Source organism: Leucoraja erinacea, chromosome 27 (assembly GCF_028641065.1).
Source record: "Leucoraja erinacea ecotype New England chromosome 27, Leri_hhj_1, whole genome shotgun sequence".
Classification (NCBI taxonomy): Eukaryota; Metazoa; Chordata; class Chondrichthyes; order Rajiformes; family Rajidae; genus Leucoraja; species Leucoraja erinaceus.
The window spans coordinates 6,724,623-6,745,741 of NC_073403.1; the positions used below are offsets into that span (position 1 = coordinate 6,724,623).

Sequence of the window (21,119 nt, forward strand, 5' to 3'; positions counted from 1 at the left end):
ATTGTGTAAAAATATTATAGAAATCATCCCTGAAACTCGTCAAGACCAAAACCTGGACATATTTTTAAATTATGAGAAAAACCTCCAATTTTCCGAGCAGTAATTGTCCAATCAAAGCACGTTTGACAATGAGGCGGACGCCAATTGACCAATCCCGCGCTTTGTAAAAATAGACATCAAATCTTACCGCTGAATGACTGGATGAGAGTGTTTATCGCCCGGATGATCCCTTCGGACTCCGCGGTGAGAGCGAGAGTTTCTCCTGGTGCATTTTCCTTCTTAATTCCCAACAGATCCAGCATCTTCTCCACGCACACCCTATTATCTTCCTCCATCTGATCCAGCACTTGGAGGTCAGGCTGCACTCCATCCAAAATCTGGTCCAGCTGAGAAGGAACAGCATGGACAGCAAGTGGAATAAAACACACAGATCAGACTGCCCTGCATTCACTCCATCTACACTTCACATTGCCTCAAAAATATAGTCAACATAATCAAATTCTTGCCTCAAACCGGTCCAGTAGAAGGTACAGGAGCTTGGAAGTGCACGTCACCAGACTCAGGGACAGCGTTTCCCCCTCTGTTATTAAGTTTCTGAACAGGACCTTCCATAAGCTAGGGTAGAAACTTAGAAAATAGGTGCAGGAGTCGGCCATTCGGCCCTTCGAGCCTGCACCGACATTCAATATGATCATGGCTGATCATCCAACTCAGTATCCTGTACCTGCCTTCTCTCCATACCCCCTGATCCCTTTAGCCACAAGGGCCACATCTATCTCCCTCTTAAATATAACCAATGAACTGTGGCCTCAACTACCTTCTGTGGCAGAGAATTCCAGAGATTCACCACTCTCTGAGTGAAAAATGTTTTTCTCATCTCAGTCCTAAAAGACATCCCCCTTATCCTTAAACTGTGACTCCTTGTTCTGGACTTCCCCAACATCGGGAACAATCTTCCTGCATCTAGCCTGTCCAACCGCTTAAGAATTTTATAAGTTTCTATAAGATCCCCCTTCAATCTTCTAAATTCTAGCAAGTACAAGCCGAGTCTATCCAGTCTTTCTTCATATGAAAGTCCTGACATCCCAGGAATCAGTCTGGTGAACCTTCTGTCCTCCCTCCATGGCAAGAATGTCTTTCCTCAGATTAGGAGACCAAAACTGTATGCAATACCCCAGGTGTGGTCTCACCAAGACCCTGTACAACTGCAGTAGAACCTCCCTGCTCCTATACTCAAATCATTTTGCTATGAATGCTAACATACCATTCGCTTTCTTCACTGCCTGCTGCACCTGCATGCCTACTTTCAATGACTGGTGTGCCATGACACCCAGGTCCTGTTGCATCTCCCCTTTTCCTAATCTGCCACCATTCAGATAATAGTCTACTTTCCTGTTTTTGCCACCAAAGTGGATAACCTCACATTTATCCACATTATACTGCATCTGCCATGCATTTGCCCACTCACCCAACCTATCCAAGTCACCTTGCAGACTCGTAGCATCCTCCTCACAGCTAACACTGCCCCCCAGCTTCGTGTCATCCGCAAACTTGGAGATGTTGCATTCAATTCCCTCGTCCAAATCATTAATATATATTGTAAATAGCTGGGGTCCCAGCACTGAGCCTTGCGGTACCCCACTAGTCACTGCCTGCCATTCTGAAAAGGACCCGTTTACTCCTACTCTTTGCTTCCTGTCTGCCAGCCAGTTCTCTATCCACATCAATACTGCACCCCCAATACTGTGTGCTTTAAGTTTGTATACTAATCTCTTATGTGGGACCTTGTCAAAGGCCTTCTGAAAGTCCAGATATAACACATTCACTGGTTCTCCTTTATCCACTCTACTAGTTACATCCTCAAAAAATTCTACAAGATTCGTCAGACATGATTTACCCTTCATAAATCCATGATGACTTTGTCCAATGATTTCACCACTTTCCAAATGTGCTGCTAGCCGATCTTTAATAACTGACTCTAGCAGTTTCCCCACTACCGATGTGTGACTAACTGGTCTGCAATTCCCCGTTTTCTCTCCCTCCCTTTTTAAAAAGTGGGGTTACATTAGCTACCCTCCAATCCTCAGGAACTACTCCAGAATCTAAAGAGTTTTGAAAAATTATCACTAATGCATCCACTATTTCTGGGGCTACTTTCTTAAGTATTCTGGGATGCCTCCTATCTGGCCCTGGGCATTGATCGGCCTTTATTCAATTCAATTTACCTAACACCACTTCCCAGATAACCTGGCTTTCACTCATTTCCTCCATCCTCATTTGACCCCGGGTCCTCTGCTATTTCCGGCAGATTATTTATGTCTTCCTTAGTGAAGACAGAACCAAAGTAGTTATTCAATTGGTCTGCCATGTCCTTGTTCCCCATGATCAATTCACCTATTCTGACTGCAAGGGATCTACATTTGGTTTTAAACTAATCTTTTTCTCTTTACCCATCGATAAAAATCTTTGCAGTCAGTTTTTATGTTCCCTGCCAGTTTTCTTTCATAATCTATTTTCCCTTCCCTGTCTGTCTGACTCACATCTTCCTCATCGTGGACCTTTAACTGTGTCTCTGGAACTGGTGCCTTACAATGCTGAGAACTATACTGTGTGTAGGAAAGAACTACAGATGCAGGTTTAAACCAAAGATAGACACAAAATGCTGGAGTAACTAAGCAGCACAGGCAGCATCTCTGGAGAGAAGGAATAGGTGGCGTTTCAGGTCGAGAAGCGTCACTGCCTGAAGAAGGGTCTCAACCTGAAATATTTTGTGCTATCTTCTGCACTCTGTATCTTCCCCTTTGCTCGACCTATTGTTTGGCGTGACAATATGTATGTATAGTATATCTGATCTATTTGGATATCATGCAAGAGAAAGCTTTTCACTGTACCTCGCTACATGTGCCATTAATAAACCAACACCTAAACCTAATTTTAAACATTGATCAACTTCTCTGCTCTGTACATCAGGGACCCTTGTGCCAAGCAATGAAACATTTTCCTTTTTCAGATGATTAGTGCAGGGATCTAACACTCATAGAAAATAGATGCAGGAGTAGGCCATTTGGCCCTTCGAGCCAGCACCACCATTCAATATGATCATGGTTGATCATCCAAATTCAGTACCCCGTTCCTGCTTTTCCCCGATGACTCTTGATTCCTTCAGCACTAAGAGCTAAATCTAACTCTCTAGAAAACCTTTCTGAGTTATTCTATGGCTAAAGCCGAATGCAGAATTCATTTTCTGCCCCAGAGAGGTGCTCCAGCCTCACCGTGGCTTTGGAGAGGGTGCAGAGGTGGTTTACCAGGATGCTGCCTTGATTAGAGGGTAATGGACTATAGGAGAAGTTGGTCAAACGTGGGTTACTTTCTCTGGAACGCTGGAGGCTGAAGGGAGACCTAACAAAAGTGTATCAAATGATGAGAGGGATAAATAGGAGAGAAAGTCACATCCTTTTTTTCCAAGAGTGTAAATGTCAAAGACTAGAGGGCATAGCTTTAAGGTGAGAGGGGGAAAGTTTAAAGGAGATGTGTGGAGCATGTTTGTTACAAACGCTCACACACACACACACACACCCCCATCCCACCCGCACACACCCACATGCACGCACACACACACATACACACACACTCACACACATACAGTACTGAGTGCCTGGAACTCGCTGCTGGGTGTGGTGGTGAAGGCCGACATTATAGTGGCATCTAAGCGGCTTTTCAATATGCACGTGAACATGCAGGGAATGGAAGGATATGGATCACGTGCAGGCAGATAAGATTAGTTTATCTTGGCAACATGCTCGGCACAGATATTGTGGGCCAAAGGGCCTGTTCCTCTGTTCACGTCTCTGTGTGTACGCAACCGTGTAAGACATGTAGTCAAGTATGAGCACCACACTTTGTGTCGAATATTGTATTCCTGTCCATGCTCAGAGCCACGATCCCATTGCGATGAAGAGGGAAAACACTTGGTACAAACCATTTCATCAAGAACTGCAAGGCTATCACTGTGCCGAAGAATTTCAAGGATCACATTGAGGAATAGTGTCTTCTTGTCCGCACACATGTTCGTCAGCACGGCAAGTGAAGCAGCAGGTGGGGGCTTCTGGTCACAGCCTGAAGATGACGGAGAAGCTGAAGAAGATTGAAAAGACGGAATCTCTCGTAAAATTTAAAAACAACTCGATTTTGACCTTGACAATTAAAGCCAATATCTGAACAACGCAATTGGAAAATAATGGGACTGAGAACATGCAAACTCAGCGCAGGCAGCACCCAAGGTCATGATAGAGCCCCGGTCTCTGGCGCTGTGAGGAAGTAGCTCTTCCAGCTGCGTTACCGTGCCGACAACACATTATGTACCTACATCGTCCACCATTTGTGTTATTATAAACATTTTGAGTGAACATAAAAAGTAAAAAAGCTGTAAGATAGAGAATCGGTATATAATAAATAATAATAATAAATTTTATTTATGGGCGCCTTTCAAGAGTCTCAAAAGACCGTACAAACATTTAGCAGGTAGAGGAAAAACGTGTAAGGGGAATGAAATAAATAGTAGAGACATGACTAGTACACAAAGTAAAGACAGAATTCAATACAAAACACAATATGAGGCAATTAATGCACAGATGAAAAGGGAGGGGGACGTGGGGCTAAGGATAGGCAGAGGTGAAGAGAACAAACTCCCACAACAGTCCTCCTCATCTCCTTGGGGAGTCACACAAAATCTGTGTGTTGGGATTTGTGGCAGTTCCAAAGTATAATAGATACAGAATATATATATGTGAAACAGTAAATATGTGGCAACTTACTTGACACGTCAGGACCCTGGAAGTGCACATCCCAATTTAATTCTAAAGAAACAGAAACATAGGACCTGGTATTAGCATTGTATTTGCTCTGTGACCCAAATGACTGAAGAAAGATAACCAATTTATTTAGTCAATCTGACATTCAAAAAGTTTTTTTTTTTTGGTATTATTATACTTTTACATACCCAGAGTATCAGTTGGACTAATCATCAGTTCAGAGACCTTGTACGCAATAGATGTTCCAGCTGGAAAAGTTAACTTCCTTTCTTTACTCACGCTGAGATCAGCTTCAGTCTAAGGCAACAAAGAAAACTACAATATTTAACTGTGAAAGTTAATCCAATGAAAACTGATTCTAGGAAAGTCAATACTCTTGGAGAGAGTGTGAAGACGTCCCAACTATAACGTAAGTGAAAGAATTGCATTTATGTGGAGAGAATTTATATCTATAGAATTAAAAGTCCAATCTTGATCGCTTTCTGTTTGCGCTGTTGTTTGATTTTAGAAAAAACGCTACCATATATGGTTGTGAATTTTGGTCATCTTACTCAGATTCCTCCTCCGATGATCAGGCCCCGAGGATTTTTCCCATTGATTAAAAATAAAACAGTTATTCGTGTTTAAAAAATCTTGAGATTCTCTCTCCTGTCAATCACCGTGATGAGGATGGGGAGGGACTATAAAACCCGGAAGTATGGACTTGGCTTAGTCGCTGCAAGATAGTGAGGGAGAGACCACAATTCTTTAGGAATCTACACAACACTCTAGGAATCGGGAATCTACACAACACGGAGCGTCTACTGAAATGTGCGTGCCCTTCATGTGGTTTTATATGGTTTTATGTGGTTCGGAAACCAGCCCCTTCAGCCCAAACACCCATACTAGCACTCCAGAAAGCCAGCAATATTGGAATGGGTGGAGAGGTGGAATATTGCGTTGGAGGACCAGCCCTCCCGGGTAAAGGTGGGACCCAACAGGTCCCACAGTCTAGCTTTAATTAAAACTATAATGTGCCATACAAATCATACTTTGGACGTTACTTTCGAGATACAGCGTGGAAACAAGCCCTTCACTCCACAGAGTTCACGCCGACCAGCAATCACCGCGTACATTAGCACTATCTTACACACTTGAGACAATTTTGCAATTTTTTAACCAAAGTCAACTAACCTACAAACCTAAGATAGACACAAAATGCTGGAGTATTTCTCCAGAGATGCTGGCTGTTCTGTTGAGTTACTCCAGCATTTAGTGTCTATCTTCAATGTAAACCAGCATCTGCAGTTCATTCTTATACATGGACTGGCGATGTTTTAGGTCAGGAGCCTTTTTACATATAGGCTTGGAATTCCACTGTGACAAAGAGCAATGATCCTTCCAACACATAACCTACAAGCTTGTGGATCTTTGGAGTGTGGGAGGAAACTGGAGCACCCGGAGAAACCACACACGGTCACTGGAAGAATATAAAAACATCATATAAACAAGCACCCGTGGTCAGGATCGAACCCGGGTCTCTGGCGCCGAACGGCAGCAACTCTACCGCTGCGCCACCGTGCTGCACAATCAGAGGAATAAAAGATGAAGAAAGTTGAAGAGGAAATTTAAATTACATTCTACTGCTACATTTCGTGCCTGAGGGGAGAAGGAAAATATTCACGATAGGTGAGACGGATGTGAAAAAGCTGTACAAATATAAGAGGGAATACTGGAAATACACGTTATATTGGTGGAGAGTTTCAGGTTAATGACTTTGATGGATAAACAAAGAAATTAGCTAATCAACAATTAACGATACAATATATTCCAAATGGTTCAAATTATCAAACCATTTTCCAAACTCAATTGCAAATAATCCACCTTAAATTGTCTCAGAAAGTTAAACACAAATGTTATAACTTTTTGTTCAAGAGGGAACTGCAGATGCTGGAAATCGAAGGTACACAAAAATGCTGGAGAAACTCAGCGGGTGCAGCATTATATATGGAAGCGAAGGAAATAGGTAACGTTTCGGGCCGAAACCTTTCTTCAGACTGATAGGGGGTGGGCGGGGAGAAGGAAGGAAAAAGGAGGAGGAGGAGCCCGAGGACTGGGGGATGGGAGGAGACAGCTCGAGGGCTAAGGAAGGGGAGGAGACAGCAAGGGCTAACAAAATTTGGAGAATTCAATGTTCATGCCTATCGGAGGCAGGCTCCTCAAGCAGTTTAAATTTTTCTCAGGTTTGAAGGTTAATGAATTGCACACAACTTAATAATGCAAATATTAGTTTTAGTTTGAGAAATACAGCATGGAAACAGGCCTTTCGGCCCACTGAGTTCACCGACCATCGATCACCTGTTCATGCTAGTTCTATGTTATCCCACGTTCTCATGCACTCCGTACACACTAGGGGCTATTTTTACTGCGGCCTATTCACCTACAAACCCGCATGTAATGTGGAGGGAAACAGGGATGACCAGGTGGTCACAGGGAGAATGTGAACAGGGATGGTCTAGAGGAAGTTTACCGGAATGATCCCAGGAATGATTGGGTTAATGTATGATGAGTGTTTGACGTTATTGGGCCTGTACTCGCTGGAGGTCATAGCCTCAGAATCAAAGGACGTACCTTCAGAAAGATGAGAAGGAATTTCTTTAGTCTGAGGGTGGTGCAAATGTGGAATTAATTCCCACAGATGACTGTGGAGGTCAAGTCAATGGATTTGTTGAAGGCGGAGATTGATAGATCCTCGATTAGTACGGGTGTCAGGGGTTATGGGGAGAAGGCAGGAGAATGGGGTTGAGAGGGGAAGATAGATCAGCCAACTCTACCAGCGGCTCTACCAGTCCCACTTGAAGCCAAGTAAAAAAGTTATACTCCCCTTCAGAAGTTTCATTAGAACTTTCATTCCTGTTTCAGCCTTAGCTGAGCTGTTTACAGAACATGCATGTTCCGTCTCTATCACTTCCAGTATCACATAAACCGTATTATTCTTCATGTGTTTCACAAACGGATGTTCTCTGTTCACTTTCCTGAAAAGATAAAGTTAAGAAGAATGGTACCACTTAATCAGTTCTGACAAAAGAGGAAATGATGGCATAAGTTAGACAATAGTTTTGCAATTCACCCAACATCAAATTCAAGATTCTCACTAAAGTCGTCAATGAAAATAACAACAACTTGAATCATTCTGTGTGTAATAATCCAAGTGTATGTTATATTAAGCAAAGTTAGAGCAAGTTGTACAAAATCATGAGAGGAATAAATCAGGTAGATGCACAGTCTCTTTCCCAGAGAAGGGGAATCAAGAACCAGAGGACATAGGTTTAATGTGAAGGGGAAAAGATTTAATAGGAATCTGAGAGGTAACTTTTTCACATAACGAGCTGCCGAATGAGGTAGTTGAGGAAGGTGCTATCAAAACATGTACTAAATATTTAGACAGGTACATGGAAACAACAAGTTTGGAAGGATGTGGGTGAAACGCAGGCAGGTGAGACTAGTGTAGATGGGCATGTTGGTCAGCGTATGCAGGTTGGGCCGAAGGGCCTGTTCCCATGCTGTATGACTCCATAACTCTCTGCCTCAGCCAAATGTCAAAGCAGTAAAAAATTTTGAATGTTTCTGAATATCAGAAAATCTATTTAAAAAAATGTCCAATAATAAACATCCTACTTTTCTTAAAAGACAAGTTAAAGCAAAGCTAAATCTGACAGATAATGCCAGCGGTTTTCACTGTTGAATAAGCTGGCAAAGTACAAGAGGCTGTCAAACGCCACATTGAAATGAAAAATACACCATCTCTGCGAGGAATAATCAACACACTGGAGGAACTCAGTGGGTCAGTCAGCATCTGTGGAGGGAAATAGACAAACCACACTTCAGGTTGGGAGCCTTCTTCATTGAGATTGTCAGCTTCTTTTGGATTGGTAACCTGGGTTTGTGTGAGTTTAGTCTCGTTTAGAGATACAGTGCGGAAACAGGCCCTTCGGCCCTTCTAGTCCACGCCGACCAGTGACCCCGTACACTAGCCCTATCCTACAAGCGAGGGACAATTTACAATTTTTATAGAAGGTAATTAATCTACGTCGTTGAAGGGTGTGGGAGTGAACCAGAACATCTGGAGAAAACCCACATGGTCACAGGGAGAACGTGCAAACTCCGCACAGACAGCACCCGTAATCAGGATTGAACCCGCGTCTCTAGCGCTGTAAAGCATCAACTCTACCACTGCACCAATGATTACCTGTCTTTGACAACATCCAGCAGCGTGCGATCAGAGATTGTGTGCTTTCGCATTTCCACACTTGACATGGCGTCTGAGGAATTTCCTGAGACGTGCGCTCCTACATCAACACAGTCGACATCCACACCCGCTTGGGCACCGACCGAGGTGCTGGAAGACTCAGAGAAGCAGGCAATGATAGAGCTACTCAATCCTAGGAAAAGAAAAGACATTGACTGCAAGCTGTTGCTCGCTATTTTCGCTATGGTATCTCTGGTATTCCACTTCAGGCAGGGTGCAAGGCCATAAAACTCAAGTGCAGTTTCATGCCACTTCAGATAGGGTGCAAGGCCACCAAACTCAAGTGCAGTTGCATGCCATTTCAAGCAGGGTGCACACCACACTTTCAAAGCAACCACATTTTTATAGCAACCACCATTTTCATTTTCAAAGCAACCACATTTTCAAAGCAACTACCATTTTCATTTTCAAAACAACCACCATTTTCATTTTCAACAAGCCAAAAACAGCTTTTGCTTTTTCAAACCAAAAAACACTTTTGCATTTACAAACTACATATTCAAATCACATTAAGGGCACTGACAAGTCAGTAAAATCACTCCCAGTTTAGTAAACATGTGTTCAGTGTTATTCACAGCTCGGACTGAGAGTCGTGACCTGTCGCTCCCCCATCTTGCAGGGAACTGAGGCACCTCCACCACTTCCGGGTTTTATAGTCCCTTCCCCCTACCACCAGAAGGGGCGTGGCCTTCATGGCATGATTGACAGGAGAGAGAATCTCATCATTTTTTAAAACATTAATGAGTCTTTTATTTTTCATTGAAGGGAAAATTACTCTTGTCCTGCACTGATGAAGATGGCCAAAAATCACAGCCGTAAGTGGTAGCGTTTTTTCTAAAATCAATATACAGTGCAAACAGGAAGTGGTCAAGATCAGAGTTTCAATTGTATAGATTAAACAAGAACTCATCGTATGAAGTTTGATCTTTATTTTATGAGTAGTTGGAGTGAGAGACTACGTGAAGAACCCGCCAGCCCGCATGCGCGTCAATCTTCAAAGCAACTGATGAAACCACAGATCACTTGCATCAAATTAAACTATAGAAAGATTAATAACGCTTGACTTACCAAATGATCTTTATGAGATTCAAGGTTGGGAGTGGAGGGCACTTAGTTCCTCAATCCAACTTTTCGTAAAATAAAGATCAAACTTCAAACGATAAGTGCTTGAAAACAGCTACCATAGTCGAAAAAGTCGAAAGTCACCAACCTGAATGACTACCGCCCGGTGGCCCTAACTCCAATACCCATGAAGTGCTTTGAAAGGCTGGTCCTCTCCCACATCAAATCCAGCATCCCTGCCTCACTGGACTCTCATCAATTTGCGTACAGGGCAAATAGATCAACAGAGGATGCCATCTCTCTGGCTCTTCACACTGTCCTGACTCACCTGGACAGACAGGGCACGTACATGAGGATGCTCTTCATAGACTATAGCTCTGCATTCAATACGGTCATCCCCACCAAGCTCACCACCAAACTCCACCAGCTAGGCCTCAGCTCGCCGATATGCCATTGGATCCTGAATTTTCTGACGGAGCGACCACAGGCAGTGAGACTGGGCCTGCACCTGTCCTCCAATATCACCCTGAGCACCGGCACACCACAGGGCTGTGTACTAAGCCCCATGCTCTACTCCCTCTTCAATCACGACTGTGTCCCTACATTCGACACCAACACCATCGTGAAGTTTGCAGACGACTCAATAGTGATTGGCTGATCACCAACAGTGATGGAATAAAATACAGGGCGGAGGTGCAGAACCTGGCGGACTGGTGCACACGTAACAACTTGTCACTAAACACCTCCAAGACCAGGAAGCTGATTATTGACTTCAGGAGGTCACATAATGGAGAATATGCCCCAATCTCCATCTATGGGGACAGTGTGGAGAGAGCGTCCAGCTTTAAGTTTCTGGGCACTCACATTTCAGAGGACCTCACATGGTCCACCAACACCGCTGCACTGGCGAAGAAGGCACAGCAACGACTGTTCTTCCTGAGAACATTAAAAAAGACACTTCTGCCCCAACAGCTGCTGACAACCTTCTACCGCTGCACCACAGAGAGCATATTAATGTATGGCATCTCTGTGTGGTATCTCAGCTGCATGGATGCGGAGAGGAGAGCTCTTCAGCGCGTCGTCCACAGAGCGCAGAGGATTATTGGGACACAGCTACCAGCCTTGGAGGGCATCTACCACACACGGTGCCTCAGGAAGGCCGTCAGCATCCATAAAGACTCCTCACACCCGTGTAATGGACTGTTCGAACTACTTCCCTCCGGCAGACGTTACAAGGCCTTCTACGCCTGAACCTCCAGACTCGGGAACAGCTTCATTCCCAGAGCTATAGCGGCTCTGAACCGGCCCTGCTGAGTGCCCCCCACCCCCCATAGACTGTCCCTCTCGGATGGTCACGTCACACAGACACATCTGCACTTTAGTCTGTTTGAAATGTTTTGACTATTTTACTGTTCTTTTTACAAACCATATTCTTGGGGTATCTAAATCTAAATGTTATTAGTTATTTAAGTTATGACATCGGATGGAAGCTGGCATACCAAATCTCGTTGCGCTTATGTGCAATGACAATAAAAGATATTATTATTATTATTATTGAGCAAAACACAAAGCCCTGGAAGAACTCAACGGGTCAGGCAGCATCTGTTGTTAGGATTGGATGGGCAACATCGCGGGTTGAGACCCTTCTTCACTCTGAAACGTCATGTGTCCACTTTCCTCGATAAATGCTGCCTGACCTGCTGAGTTACTCCAGCACTTTGTGTTTTATAAAAGAATCCAGCAACAGCAGTTTCCTCGTGTCTACATTATTCTGGGTATCTTAATCTAAACTATCATCTCCCTTTTTACAACATTGCTTCTACATTTGTCATCAACTTAACTTGTAGCAAGCTAGACTGCAGTGTGCAGGAAAATGCAAAAAAAATGCCATATCTTACCAAAATCTATATCTTGGCCATCAATCAATATATCAGTCAGTGTGAAGGGAGTGGGAACATAATTTTCTCTTTTGGAAATATTTTTTTTCTTCTTTTTGATGACTAGGTGAAGTGGTTTGCATTTTGGAGAATCAAGCGGGCTTTTCACAGGAAACAATGCGCTGCCTTCAGGGTCAATCTCGCTCACAATTTTCTTGGTAGTGCTTTGAAACATGGCTCTAAAAACGAACAAACATTAAGCATAACATTAACAATGGAGATACACGGCATGTTAGGCAGCATCTCTCTGAAGACGAAAACAGAGCCAATGGTAAGGTCAACTACCATTCACCAAACATAGATTATGATGAAGGCACAAGGAGCTTGAGGTGATGGAACAGAAGGTGATGGAGAAACTCTAGGTCATGCAGCATCTGTGGAGGGAAACAGACAGTTGACGTTCCGGGTCTAGTCTAGGTGAGCTGATTGTCATATGCACAAGTACAATGAAGTACAGGTACATCACAGGTGCAGCAGCACCACTAGCACATAGACTCAAACAAATATAAATAACATTGGCCTTCATCAGTCAGTTTAGAAGTTGGGAGGTAATGTTGCAAATGTATAAGACATTGGTGATGCCGCATTTAGAGTATTGTGTTCAGTTCTGGGCACCAGAAATGCTGGAGCAACTCAGTGGAACAGGCAGCATCTCTGGAGGGAAGGAATCGGTGATGTTTCAGGTAGAGACCCTTCCTGACTCGGGTGGTGGGAGATATTGGGGAAATAAGAGCGCACCAGATTTGGGGAGGAAGGAGGGAGGGGGGAGAAAGAGGAGGTTGAGGACCTCTCCAGAGATGCTGCCTGGCCCGCTGAATTACTCCAGCATTTTGTGTCTATCATCGGTGTAAACCAGCGCCTTCCTACACAAGACAAAACATTTGATCCGCATTCATTATCTATTCTTCTTCTTCTTCTTCTTCTTCTTCTTCTTCTTCTTCTTCTTCTTCTTCTTCTTCTTCTTCTTCTTCTTCTTCTTCTTCTTCTTCTTCTTCTTCTTCTTCTTCTTCTTCTTCTTCTTCTTCTTCGGTTGCAAACAACTTTTTTGGTGCATTACCGCCACCAACTGGCATGGAGTGTGGATCAAACAACACCATTACATATTCTAATAACCTATATCCTTCCGAACAAATTGGTTACCCTAAGAAAAAGCATCAGGATTTGATAGCACTTATTTGAACTCCCTTGCAAAATATCTACCAAATCAAATTGTACTCCTTCTTTTCTGAACTGCTCACTCATCCGTTCTCTCTCCTCCTCATACCTCTCACAATGTACAATGACATGCTCTATCGTTTCCTCTTGCCCACAGTATTCACATCTGCCTGTATTATGCTTGCCCATTACAAAAAGTGTACTGTTCAGACCAGTGTGTCCAAATCTAATTCTTGAAATCACTGTCTCCTCTTCTCTGTTCTTTCCTGCACATCTCATCTCTCCCACTTTCCTCTGGGCTCTGTAGAACCACCGTCCTTTCCGCTCTTCCTCCCATTGCTTTTGCCATCTTTCCTTCAGTCTTTGCTTAATAATGTCTTTGATTTCAGTTTTACCTATGTTAATACTTAAATCAATCTTACTTCTTTTTGTTACCTCTTTTGCTACCTTATCTGCCATTTCGTTTCCTCTAATGCCAATGTGTGATGGTACCCATAAAAATATGACTGTAAGCCCCATCATTTGAATTCTGAATAGTGTTTGTTCTATTTCTATCAAAATGTCTGGTCTATTGTCTGAATGACTGTGCTGTAAACTCTTTATTGCTAAACTTGAATCTGAACAAATAACTGTCCTTAAAGGCCTAGTATCCTCGACCCACTGTACTGCTAACAATATTGCAATCATTTCACCTGTGTATACTGAGACCTCATTATTGATCCTCTTCCCTACTTTGATGTGAAATTCTGGTATAATAAATGCTACTCCTACTTTATCTACTGAATCTTTTGATGCATCTGTATAAATTTGGACAAAACTGTAGTATCTGTCAATGTATTCCTGTATGATGACTGAATTATACATATGCTGTTTATCCTTGTTTTTCTGTTCTAATATTGTAAAGTCTACTGTTGCATCTGGAAGTATCCAAGGTGGAATTGAAGGTAATGGAACCGTTGGAACCACATTTAATTGGGCTATGCTAATTTGTATTGCTCTCTGGGTCACTGTCCATCCAAAACGTTTTGTTTCCCTTCTCTCCTTTTGCCAGCATGGTTTGACAGTAACTTGTACTGGGTGTTCTTGACTGTGGTCCTGTAGGTTAATCCAGTAATTCAATGAAAGCTGTGTCCTTCTCATCTCTAGAGGCATCTCCCCCATTTCAACCTGTAATGCTGCTGTTGGAGTTGTTTTTATTGCACCTGTACATATTCTCAATGCCTGGTTTTGAATGTTGTCTATTTTCTTAAGAGAAGTACTTGATGCGGACCCATACACCACACAACCATAATCTAACACAGATCTAATTAACCCAGTGTATATAGCCTTCAAAGCTGTTCTATCTGCCCCCCAATCACATCCAACTAAGCATCTCATTACATTAAGTATCTTCTTACATTTGTCCACTACTTTCTGAATATGAACCATCCACGTAATCCTCTCATCAAACCATAAACCTAAAAATTTATAGTATTTTACTCTCTCCAATTCCTGGTTATATAATTTTAGTTTTACCTCACTATCAATTTTCTTCCTAGTAAAAAAAACATTATCTTTGTCTTTTCCACAGAAAATTTGAATCCCCATTTATAGACCACTCTTGTACCTTATTATAGCCCTCTGTAGTTTTTCTGCACAATAAACTTCACATTTCTCCCCCTTTTCCAGATTGCCCCATCATCCGCAAACAGTGAAACTCCCATTTCATTTACAATTTCTTCATATACATCATTTATCATTACTAAAAAAATAGTAAAGGACTTATATGCACCCTTGAGGTGTTCCATTTTCAATATGTAATATTCCTGAGTATTGATTTCCAACTCGTACTTGTATTGACCTCCCAAATAAAAAATCCTTAATCCATTTAAATATACGACCTTCAATCCCCAATTTACCTAGTTTCACTAATAACCCTTCTCCCCACATCATATCATATGCTTTCTCAATATCAAAAAATACAGCTACTACACTTTCTCTGTTAATTTGTGCTCTCCTAATTTCATGTTCTAAACATATAGCTGGATCCATGGTGTTTCTCCCCTTCCTGAAACCACTCTGGTAATTGGATAAATATCCTTTATTTTCTACATAATATGTTAACCTTTCATTTACCATTTTTTCCATTACTTTACATATGTTGGATGTTGACGCAATAGGCCTATAATTCCCTGGGTTTGTCAGATCTTTACCTGGTTTTCCTATTGGGATTACTACTGCCTCCTTCATTCATTATCTATCCTGACCAGGGCTGGCCTTAAGCCGATTGGACCGATTGCTCCCAATTGGGCCCCGCGCCAATGGGGGGCCCCGCGCTAATTTTTCTTATTTCGTACGGAAATACGAATTCGCGTTGCTAAATACAATTATTTTTCAAACATTCGCCTTTATTTCTATACGTTTTTGTTTTTTTTAACGAACATGGATAAAAACCACTGCACCGGCCATCAGACAAAAACGATGTGTTAACTACTAGCACGTTAACAGCCAGTAGTTAACACGTAGTTATACAATGTGTCATCAATTAATCGATCCACATTCCTCAGTAAATGTAATTGTGTTTTGACCAAGTATTAATTACGCCCTGTGAATTTTATACAAAGGAACACAACGTCATTAATACTTGGTCAAAACACAATTACACTGAGGAATATAGATCGATGCATTGACGACACATTGAGAATTTCTTAAAACTCATCATCGTGGTTGAGGGCTCAGACTGCGAGCTTCTTCTTGATGTGCAGGTTAGTCATTCACCTACCGACCCTCGTTGTGACTCCCTGTGTTTCGCTTGCTCCCTCCCTCCCTCTCTCTCGCGCGCACGCTTTCTCTCCCCCACTCCCATTTCTTCTCTCTCACACTCTCTCACTCCCTCTCTCTCATTCCCTCTCTCTCACCCTGTCGCCTCGGCATTCCCGGAGTCATTGACATTTTGCTGTGACGGCTGCGGATCCTTTCTGTTAGTGTGGGGGGTGGGGGGGGTCATTGACTTTTGTTGCCAATGTTTTAGAGTAAAGCATAACTCACTTCCCAAATGTGCTGTACAAAACTAGAAGGTGTATTGCCCTGCACTGTTTCACAGACCTCCAATGAGCTGGTTCAATGGTGGAAGGGTCTGAAGAATCGCCTCAACCCAAAACGTCACCCATTCCTTGGCCCACCGAGTTACTCCATCATTTTGTGTCAATCTTCGTTTAGAAAGAAAGAAAATAGAACATCTTTGTTGGTTCGTTATGACTTGACGGGGCTTTCAAATCTCGCACGAGATACCTTCGCGGCACGGTGGAGCAGCGGTAGAGTCGCTGCCTCACAGAGCCAGAGACCCGGGTTCTTTCCTGATGACCGGTGCTGTCTGTTTATAAGTTCGCCCCGTGACCTGCATTGGTTTTCTCTGAGATCTTACGTTTCCTCCCGCTCTCCAAAGACGTACAGGTTGTAGGTTAAGTGGCTTGGTACAAATGTAAATTGTCACTAGTGTGTGTGGGATAGTGTTTGTGTGCGGGGATTGCTGGTCGGAGCGGACTCAGTGGGCCGAAGGGCCTGTTTCCGTGCTATATCACTAAACTAAACTAGAGCAGATAACCTATGGAAAGAAAGCAGAGCATCTTTATTGGTGCATTATGACTTGACGGGGATTTCAAATCCCGCACTAAATACCTTCAAGAATGGAGCATACATCAGTCATAGAAACAGATATAAAATAGATGCAAGAGTATGCCATTTGGCCCTTCGAGCCATCACTGCCATTCTATATGATCATTTAAAATCAGTATCCTCGTTCCTGCTTTCTCCCCATATCCCTTGATTCCGTTAGCCCTAAGAGCTAAATCTAACTCTCTCTTGACAATATCCAGTGAATTGGCCTCCACTGCCCCCCCTGTGGCAGAGAATTGCACAGATTCACAACTCTGGGTGAAAAGGTGTTTCCTCATCTCAGTTCTAAATGGCCTACCCCCTTATTCTTAAACTGTGGCCCCTTGTTCTGGACTCCCCAGTCACTCTGGGTGAAGTCCAGGTGGAGCTGACAATGTTTGCATCTTCCACTTTAAATAAAAGTCAACTGAATTACGGGAGGTTAGAGAAAGAAGTGTATTGATGCCTCTTTCATCAGAAGCACGGTTGACATTTGTTACAATGAGAAATCAACTTTTATTTCAAGTAATTTAAAAGTCCCTTCATTAAACGCGGGGACAAGCAGTGCGGAGATTGCTTTCTTCACTGCTTTCAGTGAAACATCCATGGGCTCCAATGAACAATGTAATGAATATCTTCTTAATTTGACTGAAAACTGTGCGTTACGACAATATTTACTTAGCGAGGTCATAGATCACCTTGCAAGAAGCTCTAGCCATCATGGTTAGAATGGGAAACTTCACTATTTTTTTTATTGAGAAGAAGTATCATCTTATGTTTTGATCTCAGGCCTCTTTACCCACTGTGGTCTCAGTGCCGGTGATTCCAACCACGGCAGCCTCCTGAATGCAGAGATGTGTGAGTTTACTGAGTACAATGTGACGATACAATTGAGTCTGGATTAGGTATTTAGTTCAGAGTCAATGCCGAAGGCAGACCAAACATCTTAAACAGATATTGGTCAGATACCGTGAGAAATCATGTGAAATAATCACTGGGCTTTATTTTTAAATGAATGTACCTGCATGTTATACTGTTTAGTTTGGAGATACAGCGCAGAGTTCGCACCGACCAGCAATTTTATTATTTTCCTATTTGTCAATTAATTTGTGCCCGATTATTTGGTGGCCAATAAACCGCTGTCTCTAAGGGGGTTGCGTCCAATCACCAACCAGCTTGCCTTAAAATACCCATCCAATCAACAATTCGGTCTCCTGTCGTCCAATCAGCCGCTGTCTCCAAGGGCATTGTGTCCAATCACATAATGCAGTTTAATGGTAATTAGCAGCTAGGGTAAAGGTTGGAAGCCAGCGGAGATACTGACAGTCAAACGGGAGTGAGCAGGAGACATTCACACAGTGTATAATCCACAGCACCTAGTGTACAATTTCATAATGTATACTAAATAACTGGGCTGACAGACCTTGGCTGGGAACCTGGAGCCCACCAAAATTGTTCCCAATTGCCAATTGAATTGCAACATATATATATGTATGAATTGCAACATTGTGGGCGACAGGTGGCGCAATGGGCTAAGTGTTCGGCTGGCGACAGGAAGGTAGCCGGTTCGAATCCCGCTTGGAGTGCATACTGTCGTTGTGCTCTGTTCTGCTATAGGATCTTTGGTTGTGTCCTTGGGCAAGACACCTCACCCACCTTTGCCTGTGTGTGAATGTGTGTGAGTGATTGGTGGTGGTCGGAGGGGCCGTAGGCGCAGATGTCTCCTGTCCATTCCCTCCCCAGATGCTGCCTGACCCGCTCAGTTCCTCCAGCACTTATTAAAAATTACAGCTTCTACCGTTTGCGGGACTTTTTGTTTACATTCAAAGGTGAGGAACGGGCTGTGTTGGGTTCTCGGTAACGTGGTTCTTGAAATCAGGTGAGAATTGAATTATCGAGGTGAACTCCCGGGCTTGGGAACAGCGGGGAGATTTGTTCACCGGCTACCCCCCCCCACCGCCCGTCACGCCCTCCCGTCCCCACCACCCCTCTCCTTCCCTCCTCTCCGCAACCCCTCCCCACTCTCCACCCCTCACAACCCACACTGAATCCGATTCCCAGAGCTGCCCCCTCGCCGTTTCCACCCACCTGCTGTTGGTGTTCGCTGCCGTCTGAGAGCTGCCCGGCCCCGCTGCCCCTCGGGCAGAAATAGCAGTTTACCTCTTGGAATGTGAGCAACCTGGATCCTCAACCTTCTTTCCCCCAGCTCGCCCAAAGCTGTCAAACGCAGAGATTGATCCGAGTTGAATACATAGGCCGGTCTATAGATCTATATTGGGTGGAAGGGGTGGAGATGCGGTTTAATATTTATGGTTACTATCATTAAAATTAGACAATAGACAATAGCTGCAGGAGTAGGCCATTCGGCCCTTCGAGCCAGCACCGTCATTCAATGTGATCATGGCTGATCATCCCCAATCAGTACCCCGTTCCTGCCTTCTCCCCATATCCCATGACTCTGCTAATTTTCAAAGCCCTATCTAGCTCTCTATTGAAAGCATCCAGAGAACCTGCCTCCATCGCCCTCTGAGGCAGAGAATTCCACAGACTCACCACTCTCTGTGAGAAACAATGTTTCATCGTCTCCATTCTAAATGGGAGAGAGAGAGAGAGCGAAAGACAGAGAGACGCAACGAGGGTCGGTAGGTGAATGACTAACCTGCACACCAAGAAGAAGCCCTCTTTATTCTTAAACTGTGGCCCCTGATTCTAGACTCGCCCAACATCGGGAACATTTTTCCTGCCTCTAGCGTGTCCAAACCCTTAACAATCTTGTATGTTTCAATGAGATATCCTCTCATCCTTCTACACTCCAGAGTGTACAAGCCCAGCTGCTCCATTCTCTCAGCATATGACAGTCCCGCCATCCCGGAAATTAACCTTGTAAACCTACGGTGCACTCCCTCAATAGCAAGAATGTCCTTCATCAAATTAGGGGACCAAAACTGTACACAATACTCCAGGTGTGGTCTCACTAGGGCTCTATATAACTGCAGAAGGACCTCTTTGCTCCTATATACAATTTCTCTTGTTATAAAGGCCAACATGCCATTCGCTTTCTTCACTGCCTGCTGTACCTTCATGCTTGCTTTCATAGACTGATGTACAAGGACCCCCAGATCCCGTTGTACTTCCCCTTTTCCCAACGATGCCATTTAGATAGTAACCTGCCTTCCTGTTTTTTGCTACCAAAGTGGATGACCTCACATTTATCCACATTAAACTTAATCTGCCATGCATCTGCCCACTCCCCCAACCTGTCCAAGTCACCCTGCATTCTCATAGCATCGTCCTCACAGTTCACACTGACACCCAACTTTGTGTCATCTGCAAATTTGTTAATGTTACTTTGAATCCCTTCATACAAATCATTGATGTATATTGTAAATAGTTGCGGTCCCAGCACCGAGCCTTGGGGTACCTCACTAGTCACTGCCTGCCATTCTGAAAGGGACCATGGAATCCCTACTCTTTGTTTCCTGTCTGCCAACCACTTCTCTCTCCATGTCAACACTCTACCCCCAATACCATGTGCCTAATTTTGCCCATTAATCTCCTATGTGAGTCCTTATCAAATGCTTTCTGAAAGTCGAGGTACACTACATCCACTGGCTCTCCCTTGTCCATTTTCCTAGTTACATCTTCAAAATTAGAGAATTCACATTGGCCTTTGGCCAATCATCTCCCCATAAAGACCCCCTCCCCCCACCACACCATCTCACCTGTAAACACCTACAACTCACCAGGCTTTGTCCTGCCCCACCTTTTTTGTAGAAAACATACAGCACAAAAACAGGCCCTTCCCGAAGTTCAGAAATTGTTCAGTCAGATCTGAACACACTTCTCGGCATCTGCATACAAAGGCGTTTTGTGCTTCCCGTGCGTGGTGGTGGAAAGACTACACTTCTTCCCACCTTTCTTCCTGTAAGGACTCCATCCCCTACTCCCAATTCCTCCGTCAATGCCGCATCTGCACCCAGGATGAGGTGTTCCACACCCTCGATGCCCTCATTCTTCCGGGAACGGGGGTTCCCGTCATTTACTACAGATGAGGCTCTCACCTGGGTCTCTTCAATACCCCGTAACTCTGTTCTCACTCCCCATCCACCCCACTCGTAACAAGGGCAGGGTCCCCCTTGTCCTCACCTTCCACCCTACCAGCCGTCACGTACAACAAATAATCCTCCGATATTTTCGCCACCTCCTACGGGATCCCACCACTGACCACATATT

At 43.7% G+C, this 21,119-nt stretch overlaps 1 protein-coding gene across 1 annotated transcript in view; it reads right to left on the reverse strand.

The window, feature by feature from the left end:
• The window catches only part of LOC129710023 (pejvakin-like), a 65,276-nt gene that overhangs the window by 7,350 nt on the left and 36,807 nt on the right, over positions 1–21,119 (reverse strand). Inside the window, exons 3-8 of the mRNA XM_055656711.1 lie at positions 9,040–9,232; positions 7,675–7,825; positions 5,000–5,108; positions 4,815–4,856; positions 3,980–4,134; positions 188–386 (exon numbers count right to left, since the gene is read on the reverse strand). Coding sequence (XP_055512686.1) covers positions 188–386; positions 3,980–4,134; positions 4,815–4,856; positions 5,000–5,108; positions 7,675–7,825; positions 9,040–9,232 — 849 coding nt within the window. The remainder of the gene's footprint in view (positions 1–187; positions 387–3,979; positions 4,135–4,814; positions 4,857–4,999; positions 5,109–7,674; positions 7,826–9,039; positions 9,233–21,119) is intronic.